General features: G+C 57.6%; 2 protein-coding genes across 2 annotated transcripts in view; both read left to right on the top strand.

Annotated features, from left to right (window-relative positions):
• The first annotated feature begins 1,491 nt into the window (after nucleotides 1–1,491).
• Rps15 (ribosomal protein S15) lies at nucleotides 1,492–2,365 on the top strand. Its single transcript, XM_050123432.1, has 4 exons — nucleotides 1,492–1,547; nucleotides 1,679–1,764; nucleotides 1,910–2,144; nucleotides 2,223–2,365. Exons 1-4 carry the CDS (start codon nucleotides 1,545–1,547, stop codon nucleotides 2,334–2,336), a joined length of 438 nt encoding a protein of 145 aa, XP_049979389.1. The 5' UTR covers nucleotides 1,492–1,544; the 3' UTR covers nucleotides 2,337–2,365.
• Nucleotides 2,366–3,773: 1,408 nt separating this feature from the next.
• Apc2 (APC regulator of WNT signaling pathway 2) overlaps nucleotides 3,774–15,810 on the top strand; it is a 24,776-nt gene continuing 12,739 nt past the window's right edge. Inside the window, exons 1-14 of the mRNA XM_050123397.1 lie at nucleotides 3,774–3,835; nucleotides 9,236–9,394; nucleotides 9,510–9,600; nucleotides 9,688–9,868; nucleotides 10,976–11,084; nucleotides 11,186–11,299; nucleotides 11,415–11,492; nucleotides 11,640–11,738; nucleotides 12,202–12,589; nucleotides 13,118–13,213; nucleotides 13,550–13,689; nucleotides 14,002–14,079; nucleotides 14,195–14,311; nucleotides 14,878–15,092. Of these exons, the coding sequence (XP_049979354.1) occupies nucleotides 3,782–3,835; nucleotides 9,236–9,394; nucleotides 9,510–9,600; nucleotides 9,688–9,868; nucleotides 10,976–11,084; nucleotides 11,186–11,299; nucleotides 11,415–11,492; nucleotides 11,640–11,738; nucleotides 12,202–12,589; nucleotides 13,118–13,213; nucleotides 13,550–13,689; nucleotides 14,002–14,079; nucleotides 14,195–14,311; nucleotides 14,878–15,092 (1,919 nt within the window). The 5' untranslated portion in view covers nucleotides 3,774–3,781. The remainder of the gene's footprint in view (nucleotides 3,836–9,235; nucleotides 9,395–9,509; nucleotides 9,601–9,687; nucleotides 9,869–10,975; nucleotides 11,085–11,185; nucleotides 11,300–11,414; nucleotides 11,493–11,639; nucleotides 11,739–12,201; nucleotides 12,590–13,117; nucleotides 13,214–13,549; nucleotides 13,690–14,001; nucleotides 14,080–14,194; nucleotides 14,312–14,877; nucleotides 15,093–15,810) is intronic.

Here is a 15,810-nt window from a genome sequence, read left to right as displayed (position 1 = left end):
GTCCTGCCCTCTGTCAAATACGCAGAGTATGCACCTGAGAGTGTCTCCATCTGCCTAGGAGGATCCTGAGTATGAAGGCTGCTAGTATGGAGTGAGGGGGGTTCCCCCTCCCCACAAGGTGTCTTTCTGTAGCCCTGGCTGTCCTGTCTGCCTTCTGTATGATGGCGTTAAAGGCACATGCCATCATGCCTGACTGAGGGACAACACTAAAAACAGCCCTCCCTTTTGTAGCTGGGCATGGTGGCACAGACCACTCTAGAGGTGGGGAGAGGACTACCAGAAGGGCTGAGGGCAGCTTTCCCAAGGCAACTTGGTATACACGTGCCAAGATGGGTTCTATAGATCAGCAGGAAGGTAGACCTGAGTCTCAGTAGTTTACCCTGAAGCAATAAATACCTGGTCGCAGGAAGAACCAGAAGCAGATTACCTGAACACCACCCAAGAGCAGAACATTCAAAGGAAAAGCCTAATGTTCCAACCGCTGTAGATAGGACCACCTGCCAGCACACAGTCAACAGGACACCCCAGACAAATGTCAGCTAATCAGGGGTCCTGAACCTCAGAAACCCCTCGCCCTCACCTTTACTATAAAATCCTACTCTGAGCTCGGGGCTCTCCGTTTATTCCAATACGCTGGACACATGGAGAGACGGAGTTTGCAAAGTTAAATAAAATAAAGGCTCTTTGCTTTTACATACGGGACTCGGTCTCTTTGTTGGTTTTGGGGGGACTCTGCGGATTTGGGCATAACAAAAGGTCATTCTCAATACATACCAGCTTTGAGGCCAGCCTGAGCTACATGAGACAGAAAAGAAGTAGGTGGGGAGATGGCCCACTGGGTGACCTGAAGTCAAGTCTCGGGATTTACGTGGTGGAAAGAGAACTCGTTCCTCTGCCTTGTCCTCTGACCAGCACAGTCTCTCACACACACCACACAAATGAAAACAAAGCCGGGCGCACACCTTTAATCCCAGCATTCTGGAGACAGAGGCAGGCGGATACATAGAGAAACCCTGCCTTGAAAAAGCAAGATAAACAAATAAATGAAAATACAAAGTCAAGCAGGAAGCAGGAGGATTGCCGTGAGCACCGGGACTCCTTGAGAACTTGTACATGTGAGAGACAGAAAGAGGGAAAGAAAGAAAAGAGCGGCAGATAGCCGGGCGATGGTGGCGCACGCCTTTAATCCCAGCACTCGGGAGGCAGAGGCAGGCGGATCTCTGTGAGTTCGAGACCAGCCTGGTCTACAAGAGCTAGTTCCAGGACAGGAACCAAAACCACAGAGAAACCCTGTCTCGAAAAAACAAAAACAAAACAAAACAAAAAAAGAGCGGCAGATAGACTACAAACAAAACAAAACCCCAAATGGAACCACATCCCTCTGGCGCGGGCTGGCTGCGCGCTTTGCCCCCCACACAGCAGGGGGCGACGGAGAGTCTCCGGAAAGCGGAAGCGGGCGTGCGGCTGGGGGCGTGGCCTCCTGGCGGAGCTCGCGATAACTGCGCAGACGCAGCCATCGCTTCCTTTTCCGAGTCGCCGCCACGATGGTGAGTACGCGGGCTCGGCGCTCTCCGCGCTGGTGTATCGGGCGCCATCCGCCCGGGGACGGGGGTCACAGGCCTCAGGGGTGCTGATCGGGGTCTCCGGGGCCCGCTAACCCCGACTCGCGCTCATGCAGGCCGAAGTGGAGCAGAAGAAGAAGCGGACCTTCCGCAAGTTCACCTACCGCGGCGTGGACCTGGACCAGCTGCTGGACATGTCCTAGTAAGCGGCGCGGCGCGGTGCCTTCGGCAGCCGGGGCGACGCTCGGGTCCACTGTGGTGGGGTGTGCGCCCGGGGAGGGTCCCCAGCTCCCGCCCGGGAGGTCCTCAGCGCCGGCCCTGAGCCGCCCCGGCCCTTCTCCCCGCAGTGAGCAGCTGATGCAGCTCTACAGCGCCAGGCAGAGGCGACGCCTCAACCGCGGCCTGCGGCGGAAGCAGCACTCGCTGCTCAAGCGCCTGAGAAAGGCCAAGAAGGAGGCGCCGCCTATGGAGAAGCCCGAGGTGGTGAAGACCCACCTGCGGGACATGATCATCCTGCCCGAGATGGTGGGGAGCATGGTGGGCGTGTACAACGGCAAGACCTTCAACCAGGTGGAGATCAAGGTGAGCGCGGGAGGGGTGCGCGGGGCAGCGGTGGGGCGGCTCCTCCCTCCCGGCCGCTCACACTCCGCTCACCTGCAGCCGGAGATGATTGGCCACTACCTGGGCGAGTTCTCCATCACCTACAAGCCTGTGAAGCACGGCCGGCCTGGCATCGGTGCCACCCACTCCTCACGCTTCATCCCCCTCAAGTAGCTGTGGCCAATAAAAACTCATCTTCAGTCCTCGGAGTCCGCTTTCTTCTGGGGGGCGGGGCGTCATACATAGTCCTCCCCGGTTCCGGGGCTCGTCTAAGCTGCCCAGCGTTCAGGACTGCCCTGTTGGGCACAGCACAAGCTGCAGAGTGAGCAGGATGGCTGGGGGTGCGTGGGGAAGCGGGGACCACAAGAGAGTGGGCGGGAACGGAGATGAGTGCTGCCGGGAGAGCAGGGTCGGCTGGAGAGCGGCGTGGGAGGTGGCAGAGGGCCAGTGGCGGCCTGGCTGCTCGACCCTGGAGCCTCCAGGGTCCTGGGCCACCACCAGATCCTACACCCCGGGGCTGGGCCTCCCCGCCCATGGGATTCTGACAGGCGCTGTGAGTGGAGGGACTCCTGAGCGCTGGTTAAAGGCATGCACTTGCTGGCTTAGCGGCCAGCCAGGTGATCTCAGCTTACTGGAGACTCTAGCTGCCCACGTGCTGTAATGAGCGAGTGCCCACAAAGGCTGAAGAGTTGGGGATCACCTGGAGTCCTCAGCATGAGCTACCTGCTCGCAGGGACACCAGGGTGTGTGGGAGAAGGGCATCCCAAGCCTGGCCCCTCCTCCTTGGAGGCAGGCTGCCTCGACTGCCTCCCAGTTCAGCTCCTGGCAGAGGCCAGTCCCGTCTTTACAGCGTTACTTTACATATCCATTTCTCTGTCTGCGCCAGCCCCTCTGCCAGGTCTCTCTGTCACTCGGGATCTCCTGGATCAAAGGAACAAAACCTCAATCTTGGTCTCCCGAGTGTACCACATCTGACCACCTGACTTTTACCTTTTTTGTTTATTGAGACGGTTGGTTTCTCTAGCCTGAATATTCAGGAACTGTGTAGAGCAGACTGGCCTCGAACTCCCCGATCCACCTGCCTCTGCCTTCACCACCCAGTGGACTTTTAGCTCGGTTTTTGCTAAGTAGACAGACCGGGGGTTCAGACCTGTTTGTCCATTTTACAGGGTCAAGCTGCAGTATGTGTTCCGTGTCACATGTCACATGACGGGCTCAGCAGCTCGGACAGTGTCCCCATTCAGCCGGTCCCTCCATGCCCCTCCCACAGCTCTCAGAGTGGCACCCAGCAAATGTTGAATGACTTTGTCCACACACGGGTGCAGGGTGTCCCAGCCACAGGGTGGCGCTTTCTAGCTCACCCCACATCTCGGTTCTTTTCATTACTACCCCTTGGACTGTTTCTAATACTTAGACTCCTCCAGGCCCATCAATGCACTTTTTCGCTGCTCGCAAGCGGGTCCCTGATTTACACTCACATCTTTAGAGTCTCAGGTCACCCCTCCCCTTAGGAGTGATACCCCCGCCCCCCTTCTGTGCGCAGGCGCAATACTCCCTGCCTCCCGCCTCCATCCCTGCGGCCAAGGGCGGGGCCCGCGCTGTCCAGCAGCCGCAGCTCCATGGGGCTCTTGGGGCTCCTAAGCCTCCTGCACTCAGCTTTCTTCGGGGACCAGGTAGGGTACAGGGAGTCCTGGTCGGGGACGAGGGTGTGGGTGGGTACAGCCAGGTGGGGTCCTGACTGCAAACAGCCGTCCCCTGGGGTCAGCGTGAAGACACCCAGGCTGGAGCAAGGCAGCTTGATGAGTCGGGGGTCTTTCATAGTTGCTCTGGAGATAGTTGCCAAGGAAACCGCCTAAGCATGTGTTTGCGGCTGGGCTCCTCTCCCCTGTGCTGCAGCGACCCCTCCCCCGTCCTGCGCAGGCGCAGACCTCCTTTTGGAGCATCCCTCAGCGCTAGAGACCCTCACTCTCCTCTCCCTCCTCCCCTCTAGAGACCAGTGGTTAGGAGACAGAGGGCTGAAGCTGGGGTACATCGCGCTCAGGGTCCAGCCAGCACAGAATGCGGGGCCCGACCACGCCCTGCACATTGCTAGGCCTCAGTTTCCCCGTAGACACTACGGAGCTAGGGCCCACCTGCTCAGTGTCCACAGACTGACATTCCTAAGATTGCACTTCTGCCACGAAGGGGAAACTGGGGCACAATCAAGCTGGCCAAGGTCATATGACTGAGCCACAGAAGTGCTTATGCGCCGGGGGTCTGGGAAGTGGCTGTGCCCGCAGCCTGCCCCCTCCCAGGGAAGCCGAGGGCCATCAGTGCTCTCCAGCATCTGCTGCCTCTGTCACCCAGCACAGTCCTGTTCAAATGAGGGGTAGCTGTGGTCATGTAGCTGCCCTGTGCCTACTCCACAGCCAGGGGAGCCCACTTGGGGGTGTATGTAGTCTGGCTGCATGCCAAGGGGACAGCCGTCAGACTCTGGAGGTCCAGTGACCTCTGCAGTGTCATAAATCGGGGTCCTAGGGTGCATTGAGCCCTCTGGGAAGCCTGGGCACAGGGCACTAGGTGCAAGGTCTCCCCCATCATGAAGGTCAGGCCTTGGATTCTTGGTGACTGGGGCTGAGGGTTGGATTCCAGCTCTTCGGACTTTAGAGTGCCTGGTAACATGGCGTCCAAGTCCATCAGAGGTTCATTCAGCAAGGGCGGGACAGGAAGGAGTGAGGAATGTTCCTGTCTAGGGGTCCCCATAGACTTCCATGAAGGCAAGAGGAGGCCCAACCCCTCCAGAGGCCTGGCTGCAGCTTGGGTATGATAGTGCCCTTCCTAGCACAGCCTCAGTGTCTCCATGTGGGAGTGTAAAGTCTCCCTTCCCCCAGCCTTTGCCCGAGAGGACTTGGCACACTGTGGTGTTCTGGAGAAACTGAACAGTTAATTCTATAAAAGGACCACAAGCCAGGCTGGACACCAAGGTCACCCAGGGAGGTGGAGGCAGAAATGGCTCTGTGTTCTGTACTCCACCCCACCCTGTTCAACTCTGAGCTGAGTTATGAGGACCCTCCCAGCTCTCCCGGCCTTGATGGCTCGCCCTGGGGGGAATTCCACGAACCCCCCTCCAGTGCTCCACAGACACCTCCATGCCTGGACTTCAATTCAAGCTGGCCGCTTCACCCCTTTTATTTTTTAAATTTATTTATTTATTTATTTATTTATTTATTAAAGATTTCTGTCTCTTCCCCACCGCCGCACCCCTTTTATTTTTGAGATGAGGTCTCACCTTAGCACAGGCTGACCTCAAACGCCAAGTAATCTTCCTGCCTCAGCCTCGGTGCTGGGATGACAGACATGAAGAAAGTCTTCCCCACTTCCCCGCCTCCAGCAAGGGCCCCTCTACCACCTCCTCCCAAGCAGCGAGGCCACCACTGCTCAGCCAGCTGGAGGACCCTTAGGGTCCCTGCTAACTGTTCCTGCTTGGAAATACTGGAGGGTGAGGGGCTCCCCTGCCTTGCCTGGCACCCCCCGAGATTCCTTCACCACAGAGGGGCAGAAGTTCTATGGTTTGTCTGTGTCCCCAGATGGGAAAATGCCGCAGTAGGCCATATAGCCACCTCTCTCAGCACTGACCACACTTACGTTGTGTGAGTGGAGCTGGCAGCCAGAGGGACTGTCAGACACCAGGCCTGGGCAGTGTGTGTGTGTGTGTGTGTGTGTACACACTCACACATGACACAGGTGTGGGCAGTCACGGGAGCTGGCAGCCACTGGACCTGGATGTTGGGAACGTAACTTGTGTTTGCAGGAAGAGTAATATACACTGTAGACTTCTGAGCCATCTTTCTAGCCCAGGCTCTGCGGTTAGCGCCCAAGGGCACCCTTTGGACGTCAGGAAGTCAGAGATAGAGACCTGGGGTGAGACAGAAACGGGGACAGAGAGACACGGGGAGGAATTGTCACAGGTCCTGGTGCTGTCAGGTGGTGGGACAGTGAAAGATGCGATTGTCAATCTGGCCCCAGAGTGCCTGCCCATCTCCCAGCCTTCCAAGTCCCAGGTCATTGAGGACCTCAGGGTACTCTGACTTTGCTTGTCCCAAGTCCTTCCTGCCTTGACATCTCCACACCTGGTGGTGGATTGAGTAGTAACCTTCCCCCAAGATTTTGGCATAATATTTACCAATTTGATTCTTTGCATGGGGTTTTGGCTTCAAAGCACCCCTTTTCCCTTGATAGGGGTTTATCAATCCCAGTGCCCCCACCCCATCAGCCCCTAAGGAGGCCCGACGCCCCGCGGTCACCACGGGTCCCCGCCCCGGATTGCTATTGGCTGTTGCCATGGCACCAGCTCGTCTTCCCGCGCCGCCATTGGCCCAAGCACCTGCATCCCGCATCCTCCCCCGCTTGCTCGTGGTGGTCTCGCCCAGGGCCGGGAGCGGCAGCACCGCACCACCTGGCCAGGCCAGGATCGGATCGGGCTTTGTCCCTTCGGAACACCCCCCCCCCTTTGCTCGTGCTGCTGAGATCCCCGGAGACCTAGACACCCCAAGTCTGGATTGCAGGTCTAGCCAAGAGGAGGAAGGAGGCCCTGGGCCTCACAGCTAGCCCAGATGCAAGTAAGCGTGCGTCTTCCCCTGGGCGGAGGGCAGGGGCGCGACCTGCCGCGCCCTGTCAGTACTGGCTCAAATGTAGAATAGGAGCTGAGGGGAAACTGAGTCCGGATGAGGCAGGCATCTGAGTCACTACGGCTAGTCCTACACACACACACTCATGGGCTCCAACACCCAGATGCATAGATGATACGTGAGGGGTGGAGAGGAGTGTGTCCCGGGGGGTTGCTGTGTGCCTCTAGTCTGTTTCTTTACCTCTCTGTAAAGGTTGGGGTGTTGGGATGTCAGTTCGGCGATGCGCCCCCCAGGTGTCTATCTCCCTCCACACCTGTGCCTCCCCCTCTGAGTCAGGAGAACCGCATCCAGTTACTACTTGTCTCTCTGTCCCCTGCCAAGGTGGCCACCTTGGGGTTAGAGGTAAGTGGGACTCCTTTCCGTAGTATTATGTAGGGTGTGGGGTCACAGGAAAGGTGGCCTCGTGCACCCTGAGGACGTGTGCGTGTAGGGTGCTAGGGTTTTTCCAGCAGGCACTGGGGAGCCAAGGGAGGCGTCTGAACACCATAGGATGGAATCCAACAGTGAGCCTCGTAGCTTCCTCTGCAGGGGACTATGCCTTCCGCAGTAGCAAGCAGGAGGACACTGGAGGGGTGGCCTGGTGCAAGGGTGAGGGTGGGGTAGATTCAGCTTGGAGGGCTGGTAGCCCTGTGGGGTCAGGATAATAAGCGACATTGAGAGGAACCATCAAGTGTGGAGCACGAGCGTCCTGATGGGTGGGCACTATACAATTCCTCAGAGCCTCATCTCCCCCTCCTGGCTGGGCATGGCATGCTGCCTTCGATTAAATGTGAGCCTCGATCCATGGGTAGAATTTGTGTCAAGTCATTTCTGGCTTGGAAACTCCCATTGGCCCTTTGGGGCAGTCAGGGGTAGATCTTTCACTCTTCAGTGGACACGCAGAGACACAAGGAGAGAACAGGTCTGTTTTGTTTGCTTTTAGCTTGGTCTTTTGAGATGGAGTCTTAAGTGACTCAGGCTAACTATGAACTCAATATGTAGCCTAAACTAGTCATGAATTCTTTTTTTGTTTGTTTGTTTTTTCGAGACAGGGTTTCTCTGTGTAGTCCTGGCTGTCCTGGAACTCACTCTGTAGACCACCTGCCTCTGCCTCCTGAGTGCTGGGATGGAGGTGTGTGCCTGGGCTTCTGAGCATCTCTGTAGGAAGAGTCTGGGTTCTGATTACACGGCCTACTTTCCCACTCTTACCACACCCCTAGCCCTACACCCAAGTTTCTCTCTCCTAAGAACAGCTGAGATTTAGTTCTGTTGTAGGAAGAAGCTGGAGGCATGGCCAGGCCACAGCCGGTCCTCCAGGCAGGGTGGGATGGTGGGAGACTGAGACCCTAAGACATTTGGTGGTCCCCTCCACCCATGCCCTGGGTGACATCAGGGTGGGCAGAGCTTTCCAGAAAAGGAGAAATTAGTACTATATCATGTGTGTTCAGGTGTGGGGGGAGCAAAGGAGAAGGTGTCGCCTAAACAGAGTGGGTGTGGTTGATTTGGGATGGAGCCTTAAGGATGGCAAGGAGAGGGGGGCTCCCAAGGAGGAGGAGGAGGAGGCAGGAGAAGAGACGAGACGCCATTGGTGGGCCTCAGACAAAGGCGGAGGGAGGGGGCTTTCACAGATAGAAGGGAACAAAGACGGAAGGGGGTTGTGGGGGTTCAGGGTGGCTATGGAGGGAGAGCCAAGCTGAAGGAGGAGGCACTGGCCAGCTGGACAGAGGGAGGAGGCTGAACATTCAGGAACACAAAGAGCTGGGCTGTGGCCCAGCTGCCGGGTGGCACCGCGTTCAGGCCAGAGGCTGCTGAGCCACAAACAGACTCTGGAGAGCCTTTTGTGAATGGAGGGGGGGATGGGGCTTCGGGGGGACCGGCCTAGGACTCAAAGCCCTGGGATGACCATGGTGAGTTTGGGTCTCTCTCCTGCCCATAGCTCCTTAGTCGGGGCTCCTTGGCCTTCACGGTGTTTTGGGTGAGCTAATGACCCATCCTCCCCAGGCGTCTGCCAGCCTGGGCAGTCTGTGCTTTGTTGGGGGATCAGTCCCATCTGTCTGCTGTCTGTCTGTCTGTCTGTCTGTCTGTCTGTCTGTCAGCTTCTCCTGTGTCAGTCTGTGATCCTGATGGCCTCCAGGTGGCCCATCCACCTGCTGACTTGGACTTCCAGTGTGACCCTCTGGCTGGCTGTCAGTGCAGGTGTCCACAAATGATGCTCACTTATCAATTAGACTTGTCTGCACTGAACAATCCTGTAAGGACTCCCAGCTTCAGTTTTCCTCTGTCTCTGTGTCTGTCTGCCTCAGATGCTGGCCAGGTGACTGGTTCACACCAGACAACCATGCCCTAGGGTGGGCGAGAGGGCTGGGCTCAGACTCTGGCCTTTCTAAGGGACACCAGCTCCCACTCTTGTGACCTCCTTGGCCCCAGGCACTGCAGGAATTGAAGATGACCAGTTCCATGGCATCGTACGAGCAGCTGGTACGGCAGGTGGAGGCCTTGAAGGCGGAGAACACGCACTTAAGACAGGAGCTGAGGGATAATTCCAGCCACCTCTCCAAGCTGGAGACAGAGACTTCAGGCATGAAGGTGAGGGTCTGTGTGACGGGCGTGGCTCAGAAGCACTGAAGATGTCTTGGGAGGCTGAGAGAGGTCCCCGGGGCAGCCATGATGGCCACAGCCCTATTCCCTACCATGCCCGCAGGAAGTTCTAAAACACCTTCAGGGCAAGCTGGAGCAGGAGGCGCGGGTGCTGGTGTCTTCCGGGCAGACGGAAGTACTAGAACAGCTGAAAGGTGAGTGCGTCGGGGACTGTCCCATGGCTCGCGGGGACACAGCAGGAGCAGGTGGCTGACCTTCGCCCGCGATGCCCCTCCTTTCAGCTCTTCAGACTGACATCAGTAGCCTCTACAACCTAAAGTTCCAGCCCCCAGCCCTGGGCCCGGAGCCTGCCTCCCGGACTCCAGAGGGAAGCCCAGTGCACTGCTCTGGCCCATCCAAGGACAGTTTCGGGGAGCTGAGCCGGGCCACCATCCGCTTGCTGGAAGAACTGGACCAGGAGCGGTGAGAGTGGAAAGGATCCGCCCCAGGGATCTCTGTTCTCTGATTGGCTCATTGGCTTGTGGCCACGCCCCTATACAATCACACCCACCTCCTGGCTCATTTCACGCCCATCTCCAATGTATTCCTGTCTGGCTGACCCCAGCAGGAGGACAGAGGATATGGGGACATTTCTGGCAAAGGGAAAGGCTCCTGGCAGAACCCCCACCACAGTCAGAGACATACAGGCGTCTCTAGGGACAGAGTCAAGTCCAAAGTCAGGGCTCAGAATCAGGCCTAACGCCAGAGATTCTCAAGGAAGCCTTTGTTGATGGAAGGACAGAAGCCCAAACATTCTGGGCCTAGGGCCAGTGGAGGGGGCAGTGCTGGAGCCTGGGCTCAGCCCGTCCGGGTTGCCTGAGGTCCGCCTGATGAGCAGCCGACAATCAACTCTACCTAAGTCAGCTATGTGCAACTTCCGGCCTCAGGTTTCCACTCCATAAAATCGGGATAGATTTTTTGCTGATTGCTTCTTTTCTTTCTTTTTGGCCCCCAACCATATCTATTTCTTTGGGGAGCACCATGGCGTGTGTGTTGTAGTCAGCGGACACCAGGAGATCCACGGAGACAGACTCAGATGGCCAGGCTTGGTGACAAATGCCCTACCCATCTAGCTACTTCGCCAGCTAAGAGAGGGATCTTAGCATACGGTCCAGGCTAGTGAGAATCCTCCGGCCCAGCCTCCAGGGCGCTGTGGGGACAGTTAGGCTTCTGGGCCTGAGAGCTGGCATGTATGAACGGGAGGAAGTGAGCACTCTGGAGCCCTGCGGCCTCTTGGGTCTCCTTAGAATTCCCTTTGCCTTGTTTCCTTTTTATCTTTTTATTTATTGAGACAGGATCTCTCTGCATAGCCTTGGCTAGCTTAGTAGCTCTTATAGCCCAGGCTGGCCTCAAACTCACAGAGATCTTCATGCCTCAGCCTCCCAAGGGATTGCTGTTTTGCACTTTCAATTAGCTTCCCCCTCCCACTCATCCAGTTTCTTCCAGTGCCCACCTCAGAGCTGGGAGTAGGGGTGGGGGGGGTCCTTGGGAATGTCACCTATAAGAAGGTACCCCGCACCCCTACCCCAGATGCTTCCTGCTGAGTGAGATCGAGAAAGAGGAGAAGGAAAAGCTGTGGTATTACTCTCAGCTGCAGGGCCTGTCAAAGCGTTTGGATGAGCTGCCACACGTTGACACGGTGAGACCCCTGGGGCACCTAGCGAAGATGGGGGAACAGGGTGTGTGACGGGGAGGCCTGCCCCGGATGCGCCTCACGCAGCCTGTGCCCCCTCCCAGCAGTTCTCGATGCAGATGGATCTCATCCGGCAGCAGCTGGAGTTCGAGGCCCAGCACATTCGCTCGCTGATGGAGGAGCGTTTCGGCACCTCAGACGAGATGGTGCAGCGCGCGCAGGTGCCCAGTGCACACGCGGGCAACGGGGAGTGGAGGGCGGGCTGAATGGGAGGAGTCAAGGAGGGGTGGAGGCAGCCAAGCAAGCGAGCTTGCCTTCCCCGTTTCTGGTCTCTAGATCCGCGCTTCGCGCCTGGAGCAGATAGACAAGGAGCTGTTGGAGGCCCAGGACCGGGTGCAGCAGACCGAGCCTCAGGTACCAAGACAAGCAGAGCTAGGGCCGAAGGGGTGATGACCGATGTCTGTCGACTCAGTGACAGTCCCCTATTCTGCACCCAGGAAGGGTTCTGCAGCCTGTGGGCAGTGCAGACTGAAACCCCCAGGCCTCATGTTCTCCCCGCAGGCTCTGCTGGCAGTGAAGCCTGTGTCGGTGGAGGAGGACCAGGAGCCGGAAGTCCCCACGCACCCGGAGGATGGCAACCCTCAGCCTGGCAACAGCAAGGTGAGAAGGGAAAATCTGAGCATGGGCTGCCAGTGGCGTCCGGTTAGGGTCCCCAGGCAACCCCCGTTGATGGAGACTCAACCTGGACAGAGGCTCTCTCTCTCTGTGAGGCGAGAGGTCTTTGTTCTGGGACAGAGTGGAGCCCTGGCTGGTCTGGAACTCGCTGTGTAGACAAGGCTGGTTTCAGACTTAAATCTGCCTGCCTCTGCTTCCTGCTTGCTGGGGTTAAAGTGCCCTGCTTAGTGTGGGCTCCTTGGGGGACGGTCATGTTTTGATGTAATGAGGTTAGAAGACAACTTGCAAGAGTCGGTTCTCCCCTTCCGTCAGATTCGATGGCAAGTGCCATTACCTACCGAGCCTTCATACGGGCCCACGGGCCGGGCCACTTCTTGAAGGGGAACTGTCAACAGTGGTGGAGCACAGTCCCACTGCCATTTTGCACTCATCGCATGTTGCCCTGCAGGTGGAGGTGGTGTTCTGGCTTCTATCCATGTTGGCAACACGCGACCAAGAAGACACAGCGCGCACATTGCTGGCCATGTCCAGCTCGCCTGAGAGCTGTGTAGCCATGCGCCGCTCAGGCTGCCTGCCACTGTTACTCCAGATACTTCATGGCACTGAGACCGGGGCTGGGGGACATGCGGGGACCCCCGGCGCACCTGGTGCCAAAGATGCACGCATGCGCGCCAACGCAGCCCTGCACAACATTGTTTTCTCCCAGCCCGATCAGGGCCTGGCGCGCAAGGAGATGCGTGTGCTGCACGTGCTGGAGCAAATACGAGCCTACTGTGAGACCTGCTGGGACTGGCTGCAGGCGCGCAACAGCGGGACTGAGGGTGGTGCAGGAGACGGTGAGTGGGAAGCACCTGCACAGCAACCAGCTGCGCACCTTCTCATCTGCATGAACTGAGCCCAAGGGAAAGTGGGGCAAAGGAAGGCACAAAATACTCTCTACCTCTGACCACGCCCCCAGCTCCTTCACTCACTGGGGATTCTAGGCGGGGCTCCACCCTGACCACGCCCCCAGCCCCTCACTGGGGATTCTAAGCTCTGTACTGCTGGAACAGGCCACCAGCCCTCCTAATTTGTCCAGGCTGGCCTTGAACCTGTGACTCTCCTGCCTTCGCTCGGGGCGGGGCGCTGAAGAAGTCACAGGCCTGTGCTACAGCACAGCGGAGGGTTTCCTTCACCCGTCTCTGCTGTGCAGTTATATAAGCGACAGCAGCTCCACAGCCATGAGGTGGACGTCTGTATAGGACACCATTACTCAGCAAGTGTGTGACGTTACACAGATTTTGAAGCATTAGAGCGCGGGGAGAGGCAAGGGAGAACTCAGGGATCACTACGGGATGGGACTCTAACTTGGCCACTGCCCACAGCCCCTGTGCCCATCGAACCTCAGATCTGCCAGGCCACCTGTGCGGTGATGAAGCTGTCCTTTGATGAGGAATACCGTCGGGCTATGAATGAGCTAGGTGAGCTCCCTCCACCCCACCCCCTCCTGGGCCTTACACAGCGGTTGACTGACCCCAATAAATGCCATGGTACAGAGCATGGGTCGGATCATATAAGAACAGGGAAAGAAGTCTGGCAGCAGTGGTGGCGCGCGCCTTTAATCCCAGCCCTCAGGAGGCAGAGGCAGGCGGATCTCTGTGAGTTCAAGTTCCAGGAAGCCAGGACTACACAGAGAAACCTTGTCTTGAAAAACCAAACCAATTAAAACAAAGACCTGGGAAAGTGGTCCACATAGAATGGAGAGACAGGCCTCACCCACTGGACAAGCCTCACCTGCCTTTCTTCCCCTCCGACAGGGGGGTTGCAGGCTGTGGCGGAGCTACTGCAGGTGGATTACGAGATGCACAAGATGAGCCGGGACCCCCTCAACCTTGCCCTGCGCCGCTACGCCGGCATGACTCTCACCAACCTCACCTTCGGAGACGTCGCCAACAAGGTTCTCAGGGGAAGGAGGGGGAGGGGTGGGGCTCACCTCACCCCAGCCTGGATGTGGCCCTGGCTGGGAGGTGGGGAGTCACTTCTGGCATACAGAGGGGCAGAGGCTGGCAAGAGTTTCTCTTGGGCTCACACGTACACCGGCAAGGACAACTGTCTGCAGACTTGAGACCTCTGGGCTGGCAAAGTCCAGCGGCCTCTTCCTATCGGGGCATCACTTTTGTCTGCATACCCATGAGGAAGGGAGAGAAAGAACGGGGCATCCCTTGCTGCCACTGCTGGGACAGCAACTGTGCCGTGTCAATCCCAACAGGCCACACTGTGTGCCCGTCGAGGCTGCATGGAAGCCATCGTGGCTCAGCTGGCCTCTGAGAGTGAGGAGCTTCATCAGGTACCCGGGGCAGGGTGGGAGTGGGTGACACCAGGGTCAAAGTGGGTGGGAAGAGGGGGTGCCTTTGGATCCTGGACCCTGGGTCCTCTGTGACTGCCCCTGCCACCCGGGCCAGGTCGTGTCCAGTATCCTGCGTAATCTGTCGTGGAGGGCCGACATCAACAGCAAGAAGGTGCTGAGGGAAGTTGGCAGCATGACCGCCCTTATGGAGTGTGTGTTGCGGGCCTCCAAGGTGAGCATGGGTGGCAGGGGATTGGAGAAGTCAGAGGAAGTCACCACAGCCACTGTCATGAGACACAGGCTCAGAATAGGGAGACCCTGGGAAAAATTAGGTAATCCTAAAGTTCTGAAACCTCCAGCCCTAAACCACACTGCTGAGGACTGGAGTAGTGGTATTCATACCTTAGACAAGAAACCTCACTGCTAAGCAACCCCAGCCCCTCACTGGGGGATTTTAGGGGGAGGCTGCACCCTGACCACGCCCCCAGCCCCCTCACTGGGGATTCTGGGAGGGCTCCACCCTGACCACGCCCCCTGCTCCTCACTGGGGATTCTAGGCGGGGCTGCACCCTGACCACGCCCTCAGCCCCCTCACTGGGGATTCTGGGAGTGCTCCACCATAGAGCTACTTTCATAGCATTCTTTTAAACATATTCACATTACAGATATTCCAGGCTGTCCTGGAACTTGCAATCCTCCTGCCTCAGTCTCCAGAGTGCAGGACAGGCCTGCACCACCAGGCTTGGCAGTTGATCTTTTGTGGCCCCTCATGTTGACCATCCTTCCCTCCCATCGCAGGAGTCCACCCTGAAGAGCGTGCTTAGTGCTCTGTGGAACCTGTCTGCGCACAGTACGGAGAACAAGGCAGCCATTTGCCAGGTGGACGGTGCACTGGGTTTCCTGGTGAGCACGCTCACCTACCGTTGCCAAGGGAACTCCTTGGCAGTCATCGAGAGTGGTGGTGGGATCCTGCGCAATGTGTCAAGCCTCATTGCCACCCGGGAGGACTACAGGTCAGTCCCCGCTATGATTTGCCTGGCTATGCAGAGGGTTGGGGGTAGGGGATGGCACGGGGGGGGGGGGTTCCGGGGGCAGCTGCGACCTCATATGTACCAAGAGGTACACGGTGTCTTAGGACTTCATGGTAAACACCATGAGAGGGTTCACTGCCCATCCTTGCGGGAAGACAGGATCTCAGGGCAGACGCAGAGGCAGGAACCATGGAGGTGTGCTGCCTACTGCTTGCTCAGCCTGCCTCTTTGTACATCAGGACCACAAGCCCAGGGGTGACCATGGCTGGGCCCTCCCTTGTCATCTAGAAAATTCCCACAGACCAACCTGATGGGGCCCCTCACCTGGGCTGTGTCTAGGCTCATATCCAGTTGACAAAGTGGATTACAAAAAACAGCACAGGAAGATTACACGGGAGGCCTGGCCTGAGGGCACACGCCTTTAATCCCGGCACCAGGAAGGCAGAGACAGGGGGTTCTCAAGTGAGTTCGAGGCCAGCTGTTCCCCACTGAGGCAAGGTTTCTTTGTAGCCCTGGCTGTTCTGGAACTCACTCTGTAGACCAGACTGTCCTCAAACTCAGAGATCCGCTAGTCTGCTTCCCACATGCTGGGACTAAAGGCGTGCGCCAGCCAGCACCCAGCCCTAGACTGTGTAAGTTAAAATGGTATTGTTGGTGCTGGAGAAGTAACTCAGTAGTTAAACCACTGGCTGCTCTTGCA

The sequence above is a fragment of the Alexandromys fortis genome, unplaced genomic scaffold (genome assembly GCF_014885135.2).
Source record: "Alexandromys fortis isolate MF-2015 unplaced genomic scaffold, M_Fortis_MF-2015_v1.1 scaffold_221, whole genome shotgun sequence".
Classification (NCBI taxonomy): Eukaryota; Metazoa; Chordata; class Mammalia; order Rodentia; family Cricetidae; genus Alexandromys; species Alexandromys fortis.
Note: the sequence above shows the minus strand (reverse complement) of the source record. Positions and strands in the feature narration are given on the sequence as shown.

What these genes read in the sequence shown, in the direction of transcription:
- Rps15 (XM_050123432.1), top strand. An exon ending in CAGCTGCTGGACATGTCCTA is followed by an intron (nt 1,765 to 1,909) that starts GTAAGCGGCGCG and finishes TTCTCCCCGCAG; the next exon opens with TGAGCAGCTGATGCAGCTCT. An exon ending in TCAACCAGGTGGAGATCAAG is followed by an intron (nt 2,145 to 2,222) that starts GTGAGCGCGGGA and finishes GCTCACCTGCAG; the next exon opens with CCGGAGATGATTGGCCACTA.